A 27,710-nucleotide genomic window follows, 5' to 3' on the forward strand; every position below is an offset into this window, starting at 1 on the left:
CAATGCTTCCTCCTCTGACTGGCACAGAGTGAATAGAGAGGTCCACAGCAGAGCATTTCTTTTCTCTTTTCCTTTCTATAGGCTCTTTTCCATGGACTGACCTTGGGAACAAGGTTGCATGTCATGGCCACTCAGTGAACTTGGTGACTCCTCTGTTTTCTGGAAAGAGAGGCATGAAATAAACTCATAGAAAGGTTTCATCCAAGATGATTCAGATTCCTAAAATCACTGAGAATGTCTTCTTGTATCCTAACAAGTAGTCCTATCTTTCCATTTATACTCAGTGGCTATTCCCTGAAATTTTACATGTCATAAAGTCTTAGAATGTTAGCTAAATTTACATTTTACACTTTGGTGTAGGAAGACAGTGACATCTTATTACTAGATAGAATAACGATTAACAAAATCCAAAGTCCAAAAATAAATCATTAACTGAAGGAAAAATAGACCTGGTTGTGTGAAAATTGCTAAGTAAAAGTTTTAAAAATTTTCACGATTTTCAAGTTGTATATTTATAAACTTTATATTCTCAGTAGTAAGAGCATTTATTGAGATACAGTTTATTGAACTCCACCTACAAATATGATCCTGCATTAAATATCTTAAGAACTTTCAAGCATTATCTTACGTGTTACCTTTACCTTTCATAATGCTGTTCCGATTTTATAGCTAAAGAAACTAAGCCACAAGCTTTCATAAGTTTCTTCATACTTGTAGTGTGGAGCAGAGCTTGAAAAAGAATTCACACTTGATGATAGTTGTGTTTGTTGAAAATCTGTTTATTGGGCTCCCCGGTGGCGCAGCGGTTGAGCGCTGGGTTGCGAAGTTGCCCGCAGCCTCTGCAGCGCCGGTTCGATCCCCGGCTGCTCCCCAGCCACCGGAGGAGGGTCCCACATGGCACGCAGACTTCTCCTGCGGCCCGCTGCTCCCCTCAGCAGTGTACTTCGGTCCTTCTGCCTGCTCTGCTCCCCGCTCTGGCTCTGGTGAATTCTCTCACCCTCCCACGCTTCTGACTGTATCCAGTGCTTGCATAAATAAATAAATAAATCTTAAAAAAAATCTGTTTATTAAAACTAAAAATTTACTTCTGCCTTACAAAATCATCAACTGACTTTTTAAATCCCCCTCTTCTTTTTTGTTTTTTTTGCATCTGTGTCTATGTGTGTATTTCATGGTAGATTAGCAAGTTCAGTTGGTTACTCAAGACCAGAACCCTTTAATTAAGTAGAAGATCTCCCTTGGGGAAAGCAGTGCCAGATATACCACATATGGATGGTCAAAACCACACTTCCTAAAAATTGAATTGTTCCTCTTGAGTAGGAATGGTGTCAGTTGATTCTTTTGAGAAAGTTATATGGAAGCTCCTAAATTTAACACACAGACAAAATTAAACACAGCTTCTTTTATTGTTACGTATTATGAGGTCTTACTCTTCCACAGTAAAGTTGACTGTAATCCCATGGACCTTCTTTGGTGACTAAAAATAAACACATTAAGAAGACAAGCTTAATGGCACCACGCTTTCCTCCACCTGCTTGGGAATGTTTTGTTTCTGATGGGGGAGGTGCATTTGTACAAGATCTTGAAGGGTGGGCCCCTTCTTGAATTTAAGCATTTTTCTAGGTAACACACTGCGAGGAAGAGAAGACTGGAAGCCAGAACATTCTGGAATCTCACGTGATCAAACACAAAATATCAGTCACTGGTCTAAAAGTTGGCCTGATGCAATTGCAGGAAGTCAGCTTAATTTATTCTCCCTTTCTCCAGCCTGGCATATCCCTTGCAGAGAAGGTGACCATATGTCTTGTTTTTCTTGGGACAACCTCAGTTTGTATCTCTGCCCCAGATCTGGGGCTAGCCTTTTCAGAGTCATATCTCCAACTAAGATGATAAATCATAAGTTACATGATGTGTTTATTTATATATGATCCTCCTCTATTTTCACCTCCATGTCCCTACCGGATTATAGATATCTTGAGTGTATAAACCAGGTTTCATTTACCCCTGTGTACTTCCTTAGCACTTTGAACCTTTTACATATCTTACAGGCAATGTTTATTTTATTAAATTGATTTTCATATTAATATCCTCATAGTTAAGAAAAGAATACAATATGAATAGAAAAACCATTATGTGGTGGACATTGCCATAGCTACTGATTCATGTGATCTCTTTTGGGGCTCATACATACCCTGCAAGATATTTCTATTTTACCAAAGATATTTCTATTTTACACCTTACCAAAGAGATAAGGTGCATAGTTAGTAAACAATACAGTAAAAATGCAGGTCAGTTCCACCTTAATGTCTAAATTCAAGGTTCTATTACTTGCTGACGCTTAAGTATGCATTAATCACTTGATCCTCACATTTAAGTCTTTAAATTCATCCCAAAAGTGTAAACAGAACTACCAAGAGCAAGCTTCAATCAAAAACGACAGATACAAATTAAATACAATAAACCCAGAAGGGAAGGACCAAGTAAAATCCTTATATAGGACTTTTAGAACCACATTAGAAAGTTATGTTAGAAAATCACACCTAGTTATTCTCGCACCCCCGGCACCCACAACACCACCTCAGTAACCATGCCTTATGTACAACTTAGGTGTTAACCCAAGTTTCATGGCAAAAAGTAATAAACAGAGCAAATTTCCTAAGGTCAAAAAGTTGGTATTTGATTTCAGCTTTTCTGCTTTTAATATAAGGAGAAACATTTTTCATTAATTTAAACAATTAATGAGATTTAAACACTTAATTAATTTAAACAATTTCAGTCACCTGAAAAACTGAGTCCTGATGGGAATTTTTTGTGAGGAATTATCCATGCATCATGTCCCAAAATAAAATATCTAGATCCTGGCAACTTACCTAGTGAGGAAGTTGTCTTAGAATAGAATTAGAATAGAATTTCTTAGAATTTTAAAAGACACACAAGTATCACTGAGAAACAGCACTTGAAGAAGAGTGAGTGACTTGTGACATAAGTGGGTGGACCTCCAATATCACCACATAGATATCTTAGGAGGAAGGAAATACTGTCTTTGATTTGCCACTAGACACCACTCAAGAACACAATCGCCCAAACAAGTCATCATGGGGAAAGCTGTACATTATAGCTACCATTATACAACACATTTTTGCAGTGTTTTCTTTTGATGCTGCCTTTGTGCCTGGGAGATGTTTATTTGTATATTTCTAGTGATGATAAATATAATTTGAGTTTAGGAATATGAAAAGTCATTCATTCATAGTGATGCTTAGTGATGGCAGGGATGGCATGAGCAATTGATAAGAAATGAGACACTCAAGAGTTTCCATGGTAACTGATGAAATTGCATGTGAACTTGCCAACTATACCATATGTCTGAGTATATTTACAAAGAATCTGAATGATAAAATCGCTCAATATTAAAACTTGCTTGAATTCAATACAGATTTTATTTGTTTATAAGGTACTTGAGAATGTGACAATATTGCAGGGTCAACCTATTTGGTCTTGGGAATCACTTGTTTTCTTTCCCTGGAGATATGTTCATTGTCAATGTTCAGGTTGACAGGAGAGAGAAAACCACATTTTTCACTAATACTTTTGAAAAGTCTCTTCTTCAAAGCTGGAAAAGCGAGTAAGCTGAAATTGTCTTTATAAAAAACGGTACAAAGAGCATAGACTTTGGTGTCACCCAGGGTTAGATTTGAGTCTAAGACCACCTTATCATAGCTGTATGACCTTGATCTTCACCTTGGGTAAAGCATTCCTATGTGCTTTTCTTTTCATTTGTAAAATGTGACTACTGACATTCATTTTTACAGATTTTCATGGCTGTATAAGGACTAAAATTCTGTGAAATATGAGAGTATTAAACACATAGTGGGTTATATCTTTTGAGCCTAATCCAAAAATTCTATTTTAATGCCTAGAAGCCTGAACCCAAAAAGAAGGTTTTACCTTTGTGGTTATTTAGCAGAATCGAGTAGTTCACTCTGGTGTCATTTTTCCTTTTTCTGTTCTATAATGGAGCGTTGCTTGGTACCTAAGGACAATTACTAAAGAACCTTGATCCTCACGCTCAATTGCCTTTCCAACTGGGTGTTCCCTTTAAATATTCCACTTGTTTACAGATTTGTTCTGTCATTAGTCTCTTTTAATATTAAACAATGTTCTCTACTGGATTCTGAAATTTGCCTCTTTTGAGTTGCAATCTCCTTATACTTTTAAGGGTGACTGTATAAAGTTTTAACTACATTAAATTTAGCAACAATGAATTCAGGGAAACTAATAGGATAGAATATAAATTTCAGTTGGATTTAAGCAGGAAAATGTTTTTGAGATATAAATATTTCAATTTTTAAAAACCTTGGAATATTTTCCCTTAGATTTTTATTTTTCCTCAGTAAATATAAATTGTTTCCTTTTCATTTAATAACAAGACACCAATACAATATCAGAATTTTATATCCAAAATTGGGCTCAAAATGGGGGGTGAGGATGAAAAACTGGTAGAGAAAGAAGGTATAATGGAGATTGAGAACTCAGAAGAAACAAAAATTGAAGAAATACATCCTATGATTCCTCTCTCTCTCTCTCTCTCTCTCTCTCTCAAAGATTGGAAGTAAAGAAGGTTATTAACTCCTACACAGCAATACAATAATGAAACATTTTTCTAATGCACATTGTTATGATGACAGTTAACAGTACTGTACTATATACTTGAGGTTGCCAAATGAGGAGATCTTAAACATTCTCATGCCCTCCACACAAAAGGCACATAATTATGTGAGATGATGGAAATGTTAACTCTTTTGTGGTCATCATTTTGCAATATGTAAGTGCATCAAATCATCACACAGCACACTTTAAACTTATACAATGTTATATGTCATTTATATTGCAATAAAATAGAAAACTTAATACTTAATATTAATTATTCCTATAGCTAAAGCCTCTTTGGCTCTCCCTTATGCCAGGAACTTCTCAATGTTTTTTTGTAAGATTTATTTATTTATTTATAGAGGCATGTATTTATTTGTTTGTTTGTTTGTTTGTTTATACATGCACTGGGTACAGTCAGAAGCGCAGGAGGGTGAGAGAATTCACCAGAGCCAGAGCGGGAGGCAGAGCAGGCAGAAGGACCAAAGTACACTGCTGAGGGGAGCAGCGGGCGGCAGGAGAGGTCTGCTGCCCCATGTGGATTGCTCCCTGGCTGGCTGGGAATTGAACTCGCTGCAGTGGCTGCAGATAGCTTGATAGTGCTCTCTTTAACCCCTGTGCCACCAAGGAGGCCCCCTTCTCACTGGTTTTGGGAAATGTCCCCGCCACCAGTCAGATTCTTGTGCCATTTCTTTGTCCTCAGTCCTATGCCAAGTCTCCAACACCTTCCCATGAATGAAAGGAGAAAAAACCCTATTAATTTTCAAGTAGAATTTCGTTATCTTCTCCATTTTCTTCTTGTATGTACCCTTTCTGCATTTATAAAAATTCCAATCAAGAGACCAATCCTGTGTGTCCTATATTTCACAGCTCATATTAGGCATAGAAACTGGATTTAGTTTTTTTTTCCCCTTCAAGATAAAATTTTTGAATACAGTACTTTCCTCTTCAGCCTCCAAGAGGTAAGAATTACATGGAATTACATTCTTTGGAAATTGTTCAGTTCCCCTTAGAAACTAGAAATGCCTGATTCTTTTGCAGTTTAAGAAAATCAATAATTTTTGTCGATCTTGTTTTTTTTTCCTGATTTCTAGAGTTCTATTTGATAGCTATACTCATTGAGTGAACCCTAGGGGGCACTATTTTTTACTACCCAGCATGTAGGGGTTCTTTAAGGATCCTTGATGGTGTCCATTGGACTTTAATACTCTTCACATGCTAGTATTAGAGAAATATTTCTGAGGCACAGTTTTGATCTTGCCACTTCCTTGTATAAAATCAAAGCAAACCAAATTAATATTCATTTCATCTTACTCTTGCTCTCACTTGGTGTAAAGGCAGGACAGGGCACTGTGCAGGTTTTCTGATCCCATGCAGACCGGGTAAAGGAGGAGTCAGAGTCCTCAGTGATTTTGTAGGGTTTTTTATTAGGGTTCACTAGGCATATGGCAGGCAGGGGTGCTGGCTGGGGGGCTGGGAAGCTGGAAGGCCTCCCAGCTCCCAGCAAGTCTTCACTCTATCTGAGCTCTCTGGAGTTCGTTCTGCTGCTTCTCGGCTTCTTTCAGCTTCGGCTTCGGCTTCTACTGTTGCTTCTTGCGTCCCCGTGACGCCGCCCTTAAAAGCACAGTCTTAGCTCAGCCGAATCCCATCCACCTATGCCCACACCCTATTCCAGGTGACCGCCATCAGGCATGCATTCAGGACAAGGATCCATCTATCCTGATGGCGGAAGGGCAGAAGAGCCTGATATTTTCTTTACCCTACAGTCCACCCCCTCAGGGTTTTCTGCCATACAGTCTATACATACATATATATATATATATATATATATATATATATATATATATATATATATATATACAATTTTCTAAGCAAACAAACAATGCAGCCATGGCCCACAAAAGCAAATACAAAATAACAAAATACAACAGAACACAAGTAAGTCCAGGCAGGGCACCAACCTAGTGCAAAAGACAATTATTGGTACCAGCAGATGAGCCACCAAATCTGCTGCCGAAGGCACTGCTCATGCGAGGGAGGGGAATCACTCACGGCATCTACTATATCACACCAGGAGCCGTCAGGCTTCCTGGCCTTCTCTGGCTGTAGTCTCGGCTACAAGCCACACACAGCATCCACCCCCAGGATGCACTTGCTCTGGGACTGGCAATTTTATTCTGTTGGGGGTAATCGCCAACCCTCAGGGTTTCTGTCTGCAGTCGCTCCAACACTTGGCTTTCATAGCCACCAATGCGACTCGCAGACCCCTGCACTCAGGCCAACCCACTGCACAAGCATATGGGTCGGGGATCTAAACTCTGCATTCGGCTTGGGCTCCACCCCAAGCCACGTTCCCCACCCGTCCCCCAAGGACAGGTTCCTCAGCTCCTCACCCTCACTCAAGAATGAGCAGGTCACCACCCACAGGTGATTTTACGAGACTCACAGTGTTTCAGCACACCCAGGCTGCTTAACAGCCGCTTAGGGCTTCTCAACTTAGCATCAGTACCAGCTTTTGCCTTCTTAGTTGGCTTTTCTCCTCCACCTGGCTGCTGGGCATAACAGGCTGCTTTTGGCCATCAAGGCCCACTGGCCACCCCCAGATTCTCAAAAAAAAAAAAAAAAAAAAAAAACATAACCTGCCAAGGTCCTCCGCCTTCTGGCGGGATTGTCAGTCCAAGTTCATCAGTTCATCAGTTCAAGTCCATTGGCCTCTCCCTGCATCAGCACCGGTGAGCGCTGAATCGTGGTCCTCTCCTCCCCTACGATTCTGTTGCCTCAGGGGTCGTTGGCCGGTCCTTTCGGATGTTGTCGGCTGGTCCTCTTGGGCGTCTCCTTCATGCCAGGTCCGTCCTGCAGCTCCCGGACCGTATCCACCTTCTGTGCTGCCATGGCGCCTCCAGCGTCATCACAAGCAAACAGTCTGTTCTCCTTAGTCCCTCCAGGTCTTTGGAGGGCTCCAATACCCATCTACATGGATCCTGCCGACTTATGCCAATTGTAAAGGGCAGGACAGGACACTGTGCAGGTTTTCTGATCCCATGCAGACTGGGTAAAGGAGGAGTCAGAGTCCTCAGTGATTTTGCAGGTTTTTTATTGGGATTCACCAGGCATATGGCAGGCAGGGGTGCTGGCTGGGGGGCTGGGAAGCTGGCAGGCCTCACAGCTCCCAGCAAGTCTTCACTCTATCTGAGCTCTCTGGAGTTCGTTCTGCTGCTTCTCGGCTTCTCTTTCAGCTTCGGCTTCTACTGTTGCTTCTTGCGTCCCCGTGACGCCGCCCTTAAAAGCACAGTCTTAGCTCAGCCGAATCCCATCCACCTATGCCCACACCCCATTCCAGGTGCCTGCCATCAGGCATGCATTCAGGTCAAGGATCCATCATCTATCCTGATGGCGGGAGGGCAGAAAAGCCTGATTATTTTCTTTACCCTACACTTGGCTTTTAGAACAGATGAGGAAGAGGATAATCTAATCCATGATTATACAGCTTCAAATGGTCAAGGCCTGTTCCTTGAATCTTTGTCTCCTTTCATTCCAGGCCAAAATAAAAAGTGGTGTTCACAATCTGCTAATAACATTGCAATAATGGTGTTCTTTTTCTTTGGATGCTCTATCTTTCAAGTTCTTTACCCTCTCCTCCCTTGGGTACCATTCAATGCCCTCAGACTCCCTCTTTCTTGTTATTTCTGCTGCAAGCAAGGTGCAGAACTATTTTATACTACAAAGACCACTAATAGTAACAGCAGATCTAACCTATTAAGTAGATTATGATTAATTGGATAGTGTGGCCTTGTTAGGGGGATGCGTGAAGCAGGTAGTGTTGTTTACATTCCAATAAGGGTCCCAGCCTTTCAAGGAATATATTATAAATGTTTGCATTTGTATAATATCTGCAAGAGGGTAGAGGGGACGTTGGAATTTCTTCAAAGAAGCACATTTCCTCTCCTTTTTTATACTAATATTAATATTTTGTTAAAGGCACATATTTTCTAATTATTATAGCTCTTGAAAATGCTGGTTCATTTGCTTTCCTTGAAAACTTATTCATAAAATGATGCTGTGCCTTATAGGCAGCATGAACCTTGCATAAATTAGTTTCAACAGAAAGAGGAGAGTTGAATACAATGAATGCTCCCAAAGAGAGGAAACAGTAAAGAAGTGGAAAACAATGGTGAATTCTGATTAATAAACTAATGTAAATTCCAAGTAAAGGAATACTTTATTAAGAAAGACATAAAGTTTCCCTCACATTCCAAACCATTAGCCACTCTCCTTCCCCAAGGTGTTGAAAATCAAGACTAAAAGAAATCACGTAGTCAATACAGTTACTTGATGAAGGTTAATTAGAACAGCAGTACTCATTGACTACTCAGCTACAAGCTTCTGGTATTTAACCTTGGGACCTCATTGATATAATGATAGTGTTTTGAACCAATTTTCACCTGACTTGTACAAGTTGTTTACAAGCTTTATGGGTTGAAAATTAACTCTTAGGTGGTGTTAATATTAAAGTAAAAAGTAGTCAAGCATCTAAAAGCCAGAGTTCTGATTTTCTGCTGAGACTAATATAAACGACTTATATAATTGGAATACCTCATGACAAAAATGATTAAAAGCCTAGGTTAAGGTAAAAATATTAAAGACTTAGTTTTTTCCTTTAGCACTGATTACATCAGCTCTGCAAACTTACAGGAGGATTTTAAAAATAGGACACAGCTCTTGGTAGAGTATTTGCTTATTTATTTGTAATTAAAAGGCATATTTCAGCCATAAGAACTTCCTGTGGCCTAATTCAAATCCATGGAGCAAAGCAGGGAGTGAAGACAGTATCTAGACTAAATAAATAATAAAGAAAATTATTTAGTTATCCAGATGTCAAGAGCAAAATTAGTTCCTCAGCTGGATAGGAAATATTTCTGGCTTTATGGATGACTTGCTTTCTTCATTTGCTTTTTTTGATTACTTCTTTATTTTCTACAATGACTACTACTTATTGAGCACTATGGACCAGGACCTGTGCCTCTGTCTTTAAGGAGCTGACCATCTACAATGTCTGACCAACAAACCACAGAAAGATTCTTAACATATGTAAGGATAATTGTAGGGTACAAACGCAGGCTGCTTCCCACAGGAGTTGAGGGATGTTAGGATATGACCAGGAGCTGTGAAATATGAGTAGTAAAGGCCCCACAGAGTAGGGAACATCAACTAGATCTTGGGGATTAGAAGGCTTTGTAGAGGTGAGGTCAGGGAAGATCATTGAGAAGAAAGGGAAAGCATGTACAAAGTAGAGAACAAATTAGAGAAAGTGGCTTTTTTCAGAACAATCAACAGATAGTCTAACAAGAGCAGAAACAGGACTCTATATCAAGATTTTCACCTTCCCTCCTTTCTCTTGGTCTTAACTCTAATTTAGCCTCTTGGCACAAGTATATAAACTGTCAAAAGTAGAGATGGAGAAGATAAAACTGAAGGCTCTAATTTATTTATTACTAATAAATCAATTCTCCAAGGCCAACAGTCAAGTTAAAAATCAATTATTATGTGAAGGAGTACCCCACTGGAAACACAAATAATAGCCAATGAGGTAGATATTATTATTCATTTTACCAATCAGGAAAAGTAGGGTCAGGAAATTTGAGATACTTAAAGATTCATCATAATCCTAGAGAGTCATATAATCACTGGGTTCCAGATGAAGTTCAGAAAGACTCAATGAATGGTCAAATATATCACAGCTCATGGTTGACCTGATCTGAGCAAAGGTCTCTGATGCCCAGTTCTTTATTACTTTCTTCCATCCCACTACAAATGCAGGCACCCATCCTTCACCTCCCTTACTCAGGAGAAAGACACCACTAAGGATTGTGTTTGCATTTTACAGATTCTGTTTCACTAATTAAAAATGCTGACGTGATCAATTTGCATCACTTCTATGTTTCTCAGTAATGTTTAACCTTAATTAAAAAAAATCTTAGGAGATAAAAAGCATGTTACCTGGTGAGTTCATTCCACCCCCAGTGGTTATAAATTTCAGAACATATCTGAATTCCTTTTCCTTGGCATATGCTTTAGTAAAGGCACAGAGAGCTCCTGGCCAGAGTCACATTTCAAGTTCTCACCTGTTGGGCCCAATATCGCTACCAGACTTCTCTTTGTAGTCAACTTTTGAGATCTTCCCTGAGTACAACTTTTGTTTGAAGATCCACACAAGTGCCTCTGGTCATCTCTTTCCTCACAGAATCACGGTCTTTTCTCTGGGCAAAGCATTTGCTGCAGCGAGTTTTGTTTGGAAACACCATTTCCCTGAGATCTGGTTGAAAGTCAGTCTCTGGCTCTGCAATTCCCAGCATGGAAGCGAAGAACTTTGCAGTTTGGGATTATGTCGTGTTTGCAGCCCTTTTTGTCATTTCCTCTGGAATTGGGGTGTTTTTTGCAATTAAGGAGAGAAAAAAGGCAACTTCCCGGGAATTCCTAGTAGGGGGAAGGCAAATGAGTTTTGGCCCTGTAGCATTGTCTCTGACAGCCAGTTTTATGTCAGCTGTCACTGTCCTGGGGGCTCCTTCTGAGGTCTACCGCTTTGGGGCTTCCTTCCTGCTCTTTTTCATCGCCTATACATTTGTCATCATCTTCACATCAGAGCTCTTTCTCCCTGTGTTCTACAGATCTGGCATCACCAGCACTTATGAGGTAAGAGAACTGTTCTCTTCTTTAATTTGAAAGGAGTTGCTATTTCTCTCCTCTTGGACATTCTTTGTTGTTGTTTTTTCCCCTCTGGTTATACACACGATAACACATGATAGTTGAAGAACACACACTTATTTTAAGGGCAATTATACCTCATAGAAAAATATTGCAATGTTACTGGAAAAAACTTTAGCTACCAACATGTTTTTCCATCTATAGAATGGAAATATTAAAGTCATTCCCATGAGGTCATTTCAGTGATTGTGTGAACCTGATCATAAAAATGTAATGATGTACATATGTTGTAGATTACCAGGAAAGAGCTGAAATTAGTATTTTTGTTATTATTAACATCATTATTCTGAAAAGCATGCAGCTCATATGCCATGAATGTTGTAATATTCTAGCTAAGCAAACTGTGATACAGGTGAATGACTAATCAAGATTGTATAGTGGACAAAGCTTATGAGAATCCACTTTGTCTCCCTTTTCAGCAGATAGTAGAGCTGAGCATTTTAACACAAAGTATTACTATGCTCCAACAGTGGGAAAATGATAATATTTTAGAAAATCTTTTGACGGGAAGAAGTTGCTAAATTAGGGACCTCCCTGGTGGCGCAGGGGTTAAAGACAGTGCTATCAAGCTATTGCCAGCCACTGCAGCACTGAGTTCAATCCCCAGCCTCCCAGGGAGTAACTCACATGGCGCAACAGACCTCTCCTTTTGTACCCGCTGCTCCCCTCAGCAGTGTACTTCAGTTGATCCGCCTGTTCTGCTCCCCAACTATGTCTGGTGAATCTGCTCACACCCCACATCTCTGGCCTGTACCCCAGTTTTTGTATGCATAAATAAAATCTTTTTAAAAAGTTGCTAAATTATACAAAAAAGGGGAGGAAATGAAGACACTGGTGTTTTTGACTTTGCAGTAATTCTCAAGAAAAATATATTAAAAGTTAAATTTGCATATCCAATATTTAAGTGTGATCATTAAATCACATTCTATGAAATAGTTGTTTATTTTCCTTATCCAAAATCATTCCAAATTATACAGAGGACCTTTTTTTTTTTAAAGATTTATTTATTTATGCATACAAGAACAGGCCAGAGGTGAAAGGGGTGAGAGGATTCACCAGAGACAGAGGGGAATAGAACAGGCAGATTGTCTGAAATACACTGCTGAGGAAAATAGTGGGCAAGTCAGGAGAGATTTGCTGCCCATGTGGGCACCTCCCTAGCCAGCAATCAAACTCGTGCTGCAGTGGCTTCGGTAAGCTTCATAGGTTGTATGTTAACCCCTTGTGCCACCAGGGAGGCCCTACAGAGGACCTTTAAAAGACCTTTCTTTTTTTTAATACTGTAAGTAAAATAATTATAAAGGCTTACTCTAGGCTTCAAAAGTCATTCAGGCAAATGAACATTTTATGGAAGATTTTAAAACTTATGATTCTCTCTCTGATCATATGCAAGATCAACCTCCCACCTCCCCCAAAGAGGATAATCATGATTGGGTCATATATCAGCTATTACATGGGCTATAAATACAAGAGAAAATGACTAAAATGTGTGTAATCCTAAAATATATATAAATATATTCCCTCACTCAACACTAGTGAAAATGTGACTATACCCTAGGTTTTTAATTTTTTTCATCAATAATGAAGGCTTGCCTTTCAAAGACATTACTGGCATTTTAAAAAGAATTGTCTAACTGCTAGAAAGGAGAAACTCATAGCCAGAAAATGTGTGCTCAGTTTCTAAGTCCATGCTTCTCATTCTGTGCAAGTTTCTTGGCACTCACCAGCTCCAGTTTTCACAGAAAAAAAAAAAAATAACTGCCTTCTTTCAAGACAGTTTCATTAAGTATGAAAGAGCTTGTTAAATTACCCAAATATGAAAAATGATTTTACAACTGAATAACCATTCAATAAATACTCAACTAAGCACCTACTAAGTTCTAGGCACACTTACTTGCCCCTAGGTGCTTATTTTACAGCAGAGAATGGCAGTCAGTAAACAGTCTCTGTAAAATAGTAACAAATTCACATGGTGTCTGTGTGCTGAGCACTGCTCCAAGTACTTTATGCGTGTTAACACATTTGACTTTGAAATAACCTTTTCAGATAGGTACCATTTCATCATCTTCATTTAACAGACTAGACAACTGAGGCAAATAGTTAAGTGGCTTGCTCAATATCCCACAGTTCACAACTAGCCATTTTCTCAAATCTAAGGAGTCTAAATTTAGAGATCACATGCTGAATCAACATGCTACCTGTTTTCCTAAATACACTAGTGGAAAAAGTCAATAGGGTAAGGTCTCGAGAAGAAGTATTGGTTTGGGTGGAGCATGATAATTCACATAGGGTGGTGAAGTAAGATTTCAAGGAAAATTGCGCAGTTAAATGGACACCTGAAGACAACAGGTGATTGCACCATGCGAGGAGAAATACCCCAAGCTGAAGGCACCACACATGCAAAGGAACTAAAAGGGGAGTGGACTGGTATGTTTGTGGGATGCACAAAGACACCAGTGTGTTTTGAAGAGAGTGAGCCAAGGGGAGAATGTGAAACAAGAGATCAAAGAGGCCAGAGGGAGGAGCCAGTTACTTTGAATGGCAGTTCCCAGTGGGCGTGGTGTCAGACAGAGGGAAGGCCTTGGACATTCACCAGATAATATCCCCCGTGACGTGATTTGGGTGTCACAGAAATGTGGGGGGCGCACAACTGGAGTTTAGGGGACAAGGTTACCAGATACATTGCAATGTGTAAAACATGCATTTAAAATAAATGATTATGTCACATGTTTAATGATTTTTAATGCCCTCAACTTAAAATGTATGGCAAAAAAATTAGCCGAACTTTACTACAGAACAATACCATTTAAAATAAGAAGCTATGTACACATTATTAATCATTATATTTCTTCAAAATTAAGAGGGAATAAAAACTGTGTTTTGAAACTACTGAAAAATCCACTCTATGCATTCTTAATTTTAATTGGTTTTAGTAAAGTGACCCTTTGCAAATACATAAGTGAAAAGATTTGAGACTCCCTTTATTAAATTAGCACAGATGTAAGAAATGTAGGGTTCTTACTGAATTTAATTTACAAAGTTTGCTTTAAAAACATTTGCTTATATTGCCCTTTACATATTAAAAATATGTTAGTACCCTAAAAATTCAGACTTTGTCAGGTGCATATGGTGTCATTTTGATTAAAAAAATTAGTAGCATGGCATTGGGGTTAAAAGTACGGACTTTAGAAGCAGTCTATTGCCTTTGATTGCCACCTCTGCCACTTGCTATCTGCATGACTGTGGGGAAATATTTGAAATTCCCTTTGCTTGATTTTCATATATATAAAATAGTTATAATGAAAGCATTTATCTCAAAGGATGTCTGTGAGGAGAAATGAGGCATTATATGCAAATACTTTCAACAAAGCCTGGCAAATGGTAAATGCCACAGAAGACTTTTGTGTTATTGTTCTTATTACTTTCCCCAAATATATACCACTCAATCTCTTTCTAGCAATTTAAATTTATATTGATTTGTTTATCCTTCATTCCCTGTTACTTATCCATAGATATTCTTCCCACGGTCATTTTAAGTACACTGAAAGATGTGGAGTCTATTTCCCAATCTTTTGAATCTGTATTTGGCCTTGTGACTTGCTTTGACCAATAACATGTGGTTGAAGTATATATTTGCAAACTAGATTTTATGAGGCTTATAGCTTCTCCTTTTGTATTCTTGGAATGCTCTCCTGGCTGCTCTGTCAGGAAGATGTCTAGCGGGTCTAGCCTCTAGAGCATAAGGAACCACATATGAAGAAGGTACCCTAGCCAGTAGCCAAAGCTACAGCTAGACCTCTGAATAAGGCCATCTTGGACTTCTCACCCAGCTGATCTTCCAGTTGATTACAGTCACAGAAGAGTCACAAAAGGGAACACCCAACTAATCCTCAAAACACCAGTAGAGGAACCACCCCACTATTTCTCAAAACAAGGAGAAATAATAAATCCTTGGCTTTTATGTCAATAAGTTTTTGGGTGGGCTTTCTATAGCAATAGCCAACTAATTTAGAAGCTTTGATGTGCAGTGGAATTTTGAGACTAAGATATGCCATCTGTGCTACTTTATCACTATCCTTTCCTGTGTCAAAATAGAAGGAATTGTTCTCACCCTCAAGTTATAAATTAGTCTCTGCTCATTTGCAACATCATACATTTTCATTATCTCTACTTAGTTTATTATTAGTCTTTTCATGTTGTCTCTACTTCAGTTAAACTTGTTTTCTTTCTCTTATTATTGACTAATAAATCCAGTCCATTGTTATTTATACTCATATTATTTTATAGACTAATGCCTACCTGATCTCTTATTTGTGTGCGTGAGGGGGAGGGGTTGGTTCTTAAATTAAATTAAATCTGCTTTCTAATCTAAAAGTTTCATTATTATAATGCACAGGTTACCCCTAAATCTTACTCTCTAAATCTTATTTTATAATGGTTTCTGATATTAGAGACTATATACTCTTTTTGTAAATTGCTTTTCTTGTAGGCGTCCTTTAAATGACAACTAGGTTATTTTAGTAATTATATCTAAATTTTGAGAAAGTAAATGTGAAGGGATAAGGTATTATTATGTAATATTTCAGCATAATACTGATGCTACAAATATTTGTTAAGTAAATGAATATTTAGGGTCTGGTAGGGCTCAAACCAATGTTATGAAGTCTTTTAGATCATTGATTTTTACTTTAGGTGAGATGCAACTTCACAGGGTTTGGCATTGTCATAACATGGTATAATTTGTGTTTTGAGAGTATTATTTAGCTGGACATTGAGAATGATTATAGGGTTTTGACTGCTCAAGCAGAGGGAACAGTGAAGAGGCTATTGCTGCAATGTAAGCCAGAGATGATAGTGTTAGACTGTTAGCAGAGGAGATGGTACCTGTGGATATGTTTTGAGACACTGGATTTTTTTTTTTTTTCATTTGGATCCAAATTCATACTCTCTGGAACCTGTGATAATTTACCTTCTTTGGTTAAAAACAGGATCCTTACAGTTGTACTTAAATTAAGGATCTTGGGATGGGGAGATTATCCTGGTTTAATCCAGCTGGACCTGAAGTACAATCATATTTATAAGAGGGATGCAAAGAGCGATCTGATGGACAGAAGGTAAGACGATGTGACAACAGAATCAAAGACTAGAGTTATGGAGCCAGAAGTCAAGAAAAGTTTGAAGGGGTAAGAAGTAGATTCTTCCCTAAAACCCCCACAGGGAGCATGACCCTGCCAACACCTCAATTTTAGTTGAGGTGAAAATTCTAAATTCTAAATTCTTTCAGATTTCTGGCCTCCAGAATTGGTATTAGGGAAAATGAGTATAGAAGCCATAAGAATCAAATACAGTGAGTACATACATCCAACACCAAAATACAATACAGGAGGTGGCCAGGTGAAATTGAAAGGGAAAGAAAAATTTAGTGTAATTGCCATATGAGCTCAGAGATAAAGTATGAGTAGGGAAACAAATGGCAATTGGACCAACCCTCTTAATATGACTAAGAATTGGGAAGACCCCTTACATTAAACATTTTGCATGCACAAAGGAAAAGACTAAGAAATTCAAAGGCGTGCAAAGCATGTTGGTTGAACAAAACCCAATGATTTTATGTGGAGAATGAATGATATAATAGATCAGGGATTAGAATAGAAGACCTGGGATGTGCACTTAGTTCCATTAACCATTGAACATCATTGAAGATTTTGACAAAAAGAGTGAATTGATCAGAGTTCCACTTTAGGAGATTCAAAGTGGCAATGTGTGGTTAATGGGGCAGTGAGGTTAAGCAAAGAAACAACGGCTTCAGTATATCCAGTAGGATGACCCCTTGATAGAAGGTCAGAAGAACTGAATTTGTATTCAGGCAACTCATTTAACTTCTATGACCAGTGTGAGAATGAAACTTGAGCAAGAATTGAGCTTTACTTTATCTTTGATGAACAATGCAAGGTTTTCTCTGTTCTCCCCAGTATACACAGCAGAAAATCACATTATAAATCCAAAGCACTAAACTCAGGAATACCAAGCAAAAGAGGAATGTCTCGGCAGCTCGTATGTAAAACTTGCTGATTCTTTGCTTTTCTTTCTCTGTTATTTCTAGTATTTACAACTACGATTCAACAAATCAGTTCGATATGCAGCAACAGTCATCTACATTGTGCAGACGGTAAGGGGTAAGAGCAGCTACAAACATGCAAAGTGTAAGGTGACAAGGCACAGATTTAGTTATTTCAGGGAGAAATTCATGCAATGAAAGAATAGATTTAATACTAAGAAAAGCTTTCTTCCAGGCATAGCACTTTCAAGATAGCGTGAAGAGCTACTTGTCTGCATTGCACAGACCCCATATATGTATAAAAATAATAGCAAACAAATATATATCATAAACAACAAAGCAAAAAAAAAATTCTTGTAATTTATTTCAAACTTTTTTAACCTGTACAAGTTGCTCCGGATATGAAGTGGCCTGATAGCTAACTGGTATCTGTCTGTCTGTCTATCTGTCTCTATCTATCTATCTATCTATCTATCTATCTATCTATCTATCTATCTATCTAATATCTATCTATCTATCTATCTATCTATCTATCGATCGATCTATCTATCTATCATCTATTTATCCATCCTCTATTTTTTTTTTTTGTTTTTTAGTAGTTGAGTTGAACTAGAAAGTCCTGTTCTGCATAAATCATTTTAAGATCATAGTCCCACACCAATACTCCCTTTTGTCTCTTTCTGGCTCCCCTCCTACCTTTCAGAATCGGGTGTACCTTCATGTTGTCCCAACGCTGCCTGTGACATGCTCATGGGCACATTTCATACTACTTATCAAGTACTTTCTGCAAGAAGATAAACTTCTCTTTTTTTAATTAAACAAGACTCATTGAAAGAGTCAAGAGAGAGAAAAGGAGGAAAGCCATGCTTCTTGACTTCCCCCTTAGGTATTTGTCTTTTAAAACCTTGAATGCATTTCTAAGTGTGAAATTCTATTTAAAAAAATGGGACTCTACCCACTACATTCAAAGTAATGTTTCTGGAAGCTAGCAGAAGTTCTCATTATGTAGATCGCCCATGTTGACAGTTCCCTGCAGTGCCCTCTCCTCACAGATTCCTCTGTTTCCACAGCACAATTCCTCCTCCAGCAAACTGCTAAACCATGTCTATGTCCTTGAGATACATGCATAGAGAAATGCGTAGAGAAAGGGCAGATCAAAAAATATCATTAGAAATATACCAAATCTAGCTTTAAAATAAAAATTTAAAGCAATCTTGAAAATCCAACTGTCTTCCTCCACCAAATGCTTGCTCCTGTCTGCAAACTAGTTACAGTGAGTGGTCAATGACTTCTAAATTCGAGAGGTTGGGAATGAAATTTTGGGCCAACAAATTGAAGGGAATACATGATTAAGGAAGTTTGTAGGCTGAAATAGGAGCCTTTTAAGGTACTTTTCCTTTCTATGTGACTTCTCTCACTGTTCACCTGATTCTTGTTTCTCCACCAGATTCTCTACACAGGAGTAGTGGTCTATGCCCCTGCTCTGGCACTCAATCAGGGTGAGTCATTGCCACCTCCTGGGGTATATTCTACCATATGATACCTGCATTCTCACCTTGAGAAATGTACATAAAACATCTTGTTGGAGAGATATTTCTGTGGTTAGGGAACTCTGAATTATAATAGCAGTCACAACATTATTATTTAGAATGAATAAACTCTAAAAATTGAATTTTAAAAATAGCACAGCTATGTGATTCTACTCACGAGATTCCAAATACCCAGTTTGTTTGTTGATTGTTTTGGTTTTTAATCACTGGAATGACTGCAGTTTTGACAGCCATAAGTTCATCTATAACATATGGTCCTTGCTCAGTAATTTCATGAAATAGAAAATCTGTGTACTAAAAAGACAAGGTGCTTGTAGTAAATGTTTTATCTCTTTTCACAGTGACTGGATTTGATCTCTGGGGCTCTGTGTTTGCAACAGGAATTGTTTGCACATTCTACTGTACCCTGGTATGTATCTAGCTGTGAAAAGGAATTTAGTTCTATCTCCTAATATGGGATAAGGGCAAATTTCCAATAGGACATCTAATTATAGCAGATATTGCTATTTAAAAATTAAATAGAAGATGCTTTGGGTTGTCTGTCATGATTTCCTAAGAAAGGTGCTGCTGTTTTATGTAATTTTTCTAAGTAACAGTTATTAGTAGAATTTGGGCTCTGAAATCATTTGAGAAAGCCATGGCTAAAATAGGATTTAATGAAAAAAAATCTTCTTGATCAGAAGATAACTGATATGTAACTTTTATGGGGAAAAAACTGTTCATTAACAGTTATTATAAACTACAAGTAGCATTTATGCTTAGTGATCTACCGTTTGATTTGCATGTAAGAGTGACCAAGGATGACTGGTATTTTGCACACTTGAGGAATCCAGAGCTTGTTTTTGTTTCTTATGAATGAATAAACATGGTGTACACTTACCATTTGGGTTTACACATGCACAGGTTTAAACTAAGAAACCTGTGTGGTGCTGGCACCATAGTTATAGAATTGTTACAATGTTTAGTTCAATAAACTTTCCTTGAGTAACTATTATATGCTATGAACTATAGTGGAACTCTTGTTCCTCTGCGTTTCTCACACCATATTTAAGGGATTATAAATTAAGAATATGACAAAGATTCCCAGATATTTGTGTTCTCTTTCTTCTTTTATAGAGAAAAATTAAATATATTATCATACTGCAGATCATTCATGTATGTCAGCATTATGTACCTATCTCCATAATCTCCTGTAGTATATATTTAATGATAACATAAAATCACAAATCCCCTTCTCTCTCTTTTATCATACTTTGTAAATCACACCATTTCATTGCATCACAAAGCTTGACTTAATATCCTCCCATTCCATTCATACCCTTTCTCATTCCATTCTATTCCAGACACACACATCCTCCTATCTAGGTTAAAAATAGGCTCCTGCTCCTTACACATCTGGTCATATATGTCAGGTTAGTTGCCTGGAGCAATTGTCTAGTAAAGGAAACAAATGTGTGCTGACTATATAACAATGGATGCCTTGCTAGTCTTGCAAAAGACAGCTTAGCTAGCAAACGAAACTCTCCCTGCAAGTAGAGTAACAAAATACTATAATAAAGCAATTCTAAAATATGAATTATTAGGACTGGTATTTGGAGTGAATGATGAGTAGGTAGGGCTGAGGAGGGTGCTGATAACAGGACTATAATTGGGATAATGAATTCTGGGCTAGTGTTTATGTAGAGTTGCTGAGTTTGGGGATATCACATAAAACTGGGATCACTGAGGAAGCTAAGGTCATTCTAGTTCAGTAATAAACTTGTGCTCTAGCATAAAAAATGTGCAGCTCCTCTCTGGAGCAAGAATTCAAGGTAAGACTAAGATCAGGGCTTCCCCAGTGGCATAAGGGTTAAGTCTCAGCACTCTCACCTCTATGGCCTGAGTTCAATCCCTGGCCAGGGAATTAATCCACATATAGTGCAGCAGACCTCTCCTGTCTCACCTGCTGCTCCCTCAGCGGTGTATTTTAGTAGATTGGACTGTTATGCTCCCCACTCTGGCTCTGGTGAATCCTCTCACCCCCTTTACCTCTGGCCTACACCCCAGGTTCTTCTATGCAAAAATAAATAAATCTTTAAAAAGAGAGAAAGATTGTAAGATCGCCATAGAAAAATATCCAGCAATGATCTTATGATAAAATATCACATGAACATAAAGTAATGAGCTATGATGGTGACAGCAAGACAAAAACCAAGAGATCTAGACTCTCAAGAGCAGCATATGTTGGAATTAGAAAATACAGAATAAAAAACAGATAAATAGGAACTATTTAAGTAAATAAATGATGCAGCAATGCCGCGGACCAGCGCAGCGGTAGACTGGCAAGGCCATCCCAGGGATGTGAAACTCGTGCAGGATGGTCAAGGATTTGGTGCATAAATGACAGACAGACACACTTCAAGAGTGAAGATCTGAATGTAATTTGCTCAAAATCATTATACACTTTTATACCTTTTTTAACAATGGATGATTTTATACAAGTTAATTCTTTCTCAGCATAAAATGCTTAGTAGTGCATAAGACATCTACTTCATTATTCATGTTCATGTGATCGATGTTCCATTGCATGGCACAGTAAACAATCTCAAGGTACTGAATCTACACAATTATTTTTGATTACACAGAACAGCATTCTTTAAGCTAGCTTTTGTTTTGTTTTCCAAAACCACAATTATCAGAAAGCATTAATATTTAACTACTGCTACCTTTTACTTTTAGTGATCACAAGCGATATTTTCTCTACGTAAGCATTTTGATTTTTGTGGTATTGACTCATGTGAGAAGTATTATGATTATTCTGAAACTACTCTTACCACACACTATTTTCTTCATCACGCATTTCCTTGAACTGATTTCACACAAAATAGAAAAAGTAAAGTAGATAAGAAAATAGTATAATTATAGACTGGTTGCTATGTTGTTTCTTATGTAGGAACAATGACCAACAGGTTAATAGTTAAACCATTTTGTTGGTGACTCCATCAGGCAGCAGCCGTGTTCTCAGCCAAAAGAAGGGGTTTTTCACTGCGGGCTTAACGCCTGGATTAGGCTTACAGGCCTTTAGACTTTTGTCTGATTTGAACGCCAAAGGTTATCATAATGAAGCCCCTCGGGGACTGCGCCTGTCTTAGGTCGTCAGGAGTCGCAGACATGCGGCTAGCCAGTGCCTTCTTTAGTCTGCCCCCGATCTTACCCGTCATTGACTGTCCAGTCCAGCGCACAGGGGAAGTGGGTCTTATTCACTCGGATGTACTATGTGTCTGAGTGAAAGCCTCCCTCTTTCCAGTAAGTTCACTGGCGTTCAGTGGCAGGGGCTGCCGCATAGCAACAAAAACGAGCAAACAGCAAGAATGACCACACAGTGCAGTTACCATGAAAAAGTGCACATTGAACACATTCGAAGAGACAATAGGTATATTGGAAGCTGTATCTGAAGAAATAACCATCTGATATATGTAACAAGGACTGGGGAGTGGGAAACAAAAATGAGATATGTTATGGGAAAAACGAGAGTCTAATTTATGCTTTATTCAAATCTGAGGGGAGAATGCAAGAAGAATGGAAAATAGGCAAGAGTACAAAGAGTTGCAGCTTGAAATTTTTCAGAATGGATAAAAGATTAGAATGTACAGTATAAAGAATTACAACTTCAAGGGATAAAAGGATAAAATAAAGTTAATATCTTGACTTATTAGTAAGACTACAGAAACAAACACAGTAGAAAACTTGAAAAAAGGAGAAAGGGAAAAAGGAAATGAAAATGCAAGTGGACACTGAAGGCAAACTTAATTAACAATAGTAATGGAAGCCAGAAATAGTAGAATGATATCTTCAAAATATTGAAAATATTGAAGAAAAATAATTTTAAACCTATGATTGTATAGTCAGCAAAACTATCTTTCAGGAACTGAGTGTTAAGAGAATTTATATATCAAGATTAACATCTTTCCATGAAAAAAATCTGGTGGAAATTCTGTGGGAGGTAGGAAAATTATCCTATTTTTGATAGAAAACAATTAATATAGAAAACATTTAATAAGTCTAGTGAAACAATTTTGGTTGACTAATGATAAAAAATAATAAGTTCATGGTATATTAGAATTTATATTTTTTCATAATTTTATAGTCTACATTATAATTTATAATACTATAAAATTTAATGGTAGTAATAATATTATTATGTGTGACTTTGAGATTAAGAAAAATAAATAATCCCTAAATTATAACAATAGCATATAAGTCAGGAAGAGAATAATCAGATTTTATAGTCCTTGAATTGTTGTGGAGGAAATATTTCTTAAACTTCGATTCCAGTTTAAAAATATACGGCAAAGTTTCCAAGGGAAACGTTTAAGTGAAATGGTCAAAGTAGAAAAATGGAATTAAAACAACTAACTTGATTTCCGTAAAAGAAAAAAAGGTAAAAAACATGGAAAAGGTAGCAATAGAACCCCAAAAGTAGAGAGATCAAAAAGAAATTTGGCTATTTTAGTGTTCCCAATAAACTACCATGAACTAAATTTACAACCACTTAATTGGTTTCAATGCTTCCTCGCATGCTGAAACTCTATTAGATTAATCTTAACATATTCATTTCTTCGTGCAGTTTTACTGACTCAATTCTCTTCTAGTTTACCATAGCTCACAGGATACACTATAAGCTTGGCCTAGCGTTGAAAATCCTTCATTTTGTGAATCAACACCTCAATCTCATCTCCTGTCACCATGCCTCTGTTTCATCTCTCCTCTCTCTAACCAGGCTAGAGACCTGAGTATATCACCAAAATAGTGACTTATTTACCTAATTCTTTAAATCACATTGATAATCCTGTGGGTGCACAGCCTATGTAAAATAACCTGGAAGAGTGAAAAAAAAATAAGAAATAAGAAGGAAGTCCTACCAACTCAGTGTTTGCAATCTACTGATCTAAACACTAGATCCCCAACAACACATGTCACTCACATACACAAGGGACATGGCACCATTAGAGTTACAGATCAACTGTGTGTGTGTGTATTTTATGAAGGAGTCAGCATCTAAGAAGTTTTCAGGGTGATTATGATCTGTCTTTTGATTAAATATTTGATAAAATGGTTGCTCTCTTACCTCATGTCTAGCTGAAGTTCAGATTTATGCGTTCCTCTGCATAACCAGTGCCAAGTAGCCTCTGAGAACTCGGGTCTTTGATATTCAGTTGTCATGTCACTAAAATCTGAGGAGATTTGAGTTTGGAAGTATTAATGTCTTTAAAGGAAATCAAAGTCCATTTAGGAGGTGGGACGTAAGAAGTTGGTTATTTCTTCTATCAGGACTTGATACAAAAACAATGCTCTGGCCAGGGCTATAATGTCTAATTTTTAATTGCATTTTAATTTTTAATTACAAAAGAAGTGATGGGAAAACCCAATATCTTCTTTTTTCTCAAGATAAAGATGAAGCCTGTCATCTTTTCACAGAAGTTCTTGACACTCTGGAGGAGTAACAGGGGACGATAATTCTATTTTTCAATGTTAAAAATACCAGTTCTTTTATTCTCATAGTGCTTATTCATTTTCAAAGCATATTTTAATATATCACTTCATTTCATCTTTCCAAATTTGCTCATTCTACATTCACTGTGGTCCTACGGGACTCTACACTTGTATTATTCCACTAACCTCTTCCTTTCTTCCTTTCTTCATTCCCACATGTTCTCAATTAGAATTGCTCATTTGAATTACCTACAGGCCTTTCAAAAAACACTGAAAACTGGGTCTATTAGTATATTCAGAATCCCCAGGGATGGGGCTTAGATGTTGGTTTTATTGCTATTCTCAAATTCCCCAAGTGACTCTAGAAAGTATCTGGATTTTATAACACTGCTCTAACCTCTTGCCTAATTATCTTTCCTGAGTTCTACTGTTATATTTATCCTTTTGAAACTCTGTTAGGTTTACTTCACTATTTAACTCTCCTTTAAGTCTTAAACTTCCTTTTTCCATGAATATCTGAAATCTATCAATCTATCATTTCTTCCTAGTTCTTTTCTTTCTTAGTATTCTACTATCTCAGTTTTGCAAAAAATTTTCACTGTCTCTTGTTTACCCCCCCCCCCCAAAAAAAAAGAAAAAGACAAAAACTCAAATTGTATAAGCCATACCTAGGGGAAAATCTTCAATTGTCTGTCTCACTTCCTCAGCACTTATATTCAATTAATCACAAGTTATGTTGATTTTACCTTCCAAATAGCTTTCAAATCCATCAACTTCTTTCCATATTTACCCTATTCCTAACTGCTGTCATCTTGGGTATGGACTACTGAAATAAAATCTGAGCTGACCTCTTAATTCCACTTCTTCCCACTGCAAGTACTGGGAAATAAACACAGTCTCTTATCAAATGCATTTCTTACAGTGATCTTGTTAGTTGGCAGAATGATGCCACCCCCAAAGCTGCATGCTCTAAATGGGTTTTGCTATTCACTGCATAAAGACAAAACATATTCTTAGTGTGTAAGAGCTTTAATACAATTAAGTATGCAATAGAGAGAAGAGGAAAAAATATAGTTAAAATAGTTTACCCATGAAACACAGAAAAATTACTCACTTCCTTGGGGGTAAATGCCAGCAGAAAAAGGTTGGCTCAAAGCAGGGCCACTTAGACGCAAGAGCTTGCCACAAGTCTAAGGCACCTTCTGGTGGGGTCCCATAGGTCAGGGGCAGAAGGGGCCAGGCAAGTCTGGAAGGAATAAAGTGAAAATACAAGTCAAAATAAAGCCTGGCATTGTCAGCCTCCCTAGGGGTCTCTCTCCCATGTCTCTCCCCCACCCCCCCAATTGTTTCCTTCTATGTTCCCCCCAACCAAGTCCCTGGTACAAGTACAAGGCTCAGAAGCAAGTACTGCTTCTTTTCCTGTCTCTCCTCCATATGCCTCTTCCAGGTCTTCTTCTAGTCTTCACTCCCCAGACTTTTCTCCCAAGTACTTTTTAGCTTCCACTCAAGTCACTCAACTTTACCAGTTAACAGGTGGGCAGGGCACATGGAGCCTCCCATTTCTGTGGAGATTACATTGTTATACTCTTACTGTTTTTGAGAAATCATTACAGTTCTGGTCAAAATCTTGTGTTCAGCAACCTCCCTTTGGGTCTCTGCACAACCCATCATGTATTTTCTAACATTCTTTCATTTCTTCAGGTAGCCAGGCTTCTTCTTTCTTCACACATGCTGTTCTCTTTCTCTTCTTAGTTCTCTGAACCTGGTAAATTATTAATCATCCTTCAGAACTTAGCTAGAAGGCCAAGGTCAGGACTCCTTGCTATAGGATCCCATTGAAAGAATTAGCTTTCTTAATTGCACTTTCCACAATTTAAAGTAGAAAATTACATTATTGTATCTGCTTCTCCTACTAGACTATGACCTCTATAAAGATAAGGTTAGATTTTTGGTCTTTTTCAGCTACCATTACAGTCTCATGCTTAATATGGTACTTGGAACACAAAACATGCAAAATGAAAGAAATAAAAGTCTTGATGAATGAAAAAAGGAAAGAAAGAATGATTGATTAAATTAGCAGGGGTGGCTGTACGGGATTGAAAGAGTTGCAGGCTTTATTTTCAAGAATTGACATCCATTCTCTTCATTTCAGGGAGGATTAAAAGCAGTGGTGTGGACAGATGCATTTCAAATGGTTGTCATGATTGTGGGCTTCTTAACAGTTCTCATTCAAGGATCAGCTCATGCTGGTGGATTACACAGTGTATTAGAACAATCAACCAATGGATCTCGACTAAATATATTTGAGTATGTCCAATGCTACTTTTTCATGTCTTATAAAGATTTAGCTCCATGACCTCATCACTTAAAAAAATAATATCTGAACATCAGAGGAACATCTTTGTTCACTTCTCTCTCCCTCATAGCTTTGATGTGGATCCTCTCAGAAGGCACACTTTTTGGACAATCTCTGTGGGAGGAACTTTCACATGGCTTGGGATATATGGAGTTAATCAGTCAACCATCCAACGATGTATCTCTTGCAAAACAGAAAAGCATGCCAAACTGTAAGTTATTAATAAAGCATATTTCTATGTTTTCTCTGCCTTATTGGATATTATATACTTCCTCATGTTGTACATGGGGGTGAGGGGTTAATATGTGTGTGTGTGTGTGTGTGTGTGTGAGAGAGAGAGAGAGAGAAAGAGAGAGAGAGAGAGAGAGAGAGAATCATTTAACCCTTTCAACAGTTTTTGAGGCAAGTATTTCTCCTGTTCTCATCTCAGCAAGGAAGTGGCAGATCCAGAGTTTGAACTTGAGTCTGTTTACCTTTGCTCTCAATAATTTGTTGCTTCCATCTATCGAGAAATTATTAGGCTAAAGTGAATTGTTGTGGGGCAATGCAGAGGTAAATAGCACATATTTCTTACAGTTTCTGTGACAAGCTGGTTCTTATCACTTATTTGATTCAGCATGTGATCTCCCCAACTATTTTTCACTTGATGAATTTACCATTATGGTTTATCAGGAACAGTTAAAGAGGAAAAAACCTGAGGAAATGCGGCCAGTCATACTGGGGCTTTAGCCATTCCAGCTCTTAACGAAATAACCAGTCAGCAATCTTGTCCAGACTTGATTACTCTGAAGGGTTCCAGCTTTTCAAGTCTTTTCCAAGCCTGCAAGTCATCCCATGTTCTAGAATGGAGAACCAAAGAATT

The 27,710-nt window shown here is 37.9% G+C and overlaps 1 protein-coding gene and 1 long non-coding RNA gene across 2 annotated transcripts in view; one reads left to right on the forward strand and one right to left on the reverse strand.

Annotated features, from left to right (window-relative positions):
* Window positions 1-27,681, reverse strand: LOC129146586 (uncharacterized). Its single transcript, XR_008553473.1, has 4 exons — window positions 27,543-27,681; window positions 25,607-25,738; window positions 24,128-24,233; window positions 1-159 (listed from the first exon to the last, which is right to left on the reverse strand). It is a non-coding gene; the product is annotated as an uncharacterized LOC129146586 (long non-coding RNA).
* The window catches only part of SLC5A12 (solute carrier family 5 member 12), a 44,639-nt gene continuing 27,930 nt past the window's right edge, over window positions 11,002-27,710 (forward strand). The window contains exons 1-6 of the mRNA XM_037522562.1: window positions 11,002-11,340; window positions 17,516-17,581; window positions 18,918-18,969; window positions 19,362-19,429; window positions 26,645-26,799; window positions 26,919-27,059. Of these exons, the coding sequence (XP_037378459.1) occupies window positions 11,002-11,340; window positions 17,516-17,581; window positions 18,918-18,969; window positions 19,362-19,429; window positions 26,645-26,799; window positions 26,919-27,059 (821 nt within the window). The remainder of the gene's footprint in view (window positions 11,341-17,515; window positions 17,582-18,917; window positions 18,970-19,361; window positions 19,430-26,644; window positions 26,800-26,918; window positions 27,060-27,710) is intronic.

The sequence above is a fragment of the Talpa occidentalis genome, unplaced genomic scaffold (genome assembly GCF_014898055.3).
Source record: "Talpa occidentalis isolate TD23 unplaced genomic scaffold, MPIMG_talOcc4v2.1 talOcc4.3, whole genome shotgun sequence".
In the NCBI taxonomy this organism is placed as follows: domain Eukaryota; kingdom Metazoa; phylum Chordata; class Mammalia; order Eulipotyphla; family Talpidae; genus Talpa; species Talpa occidentalis.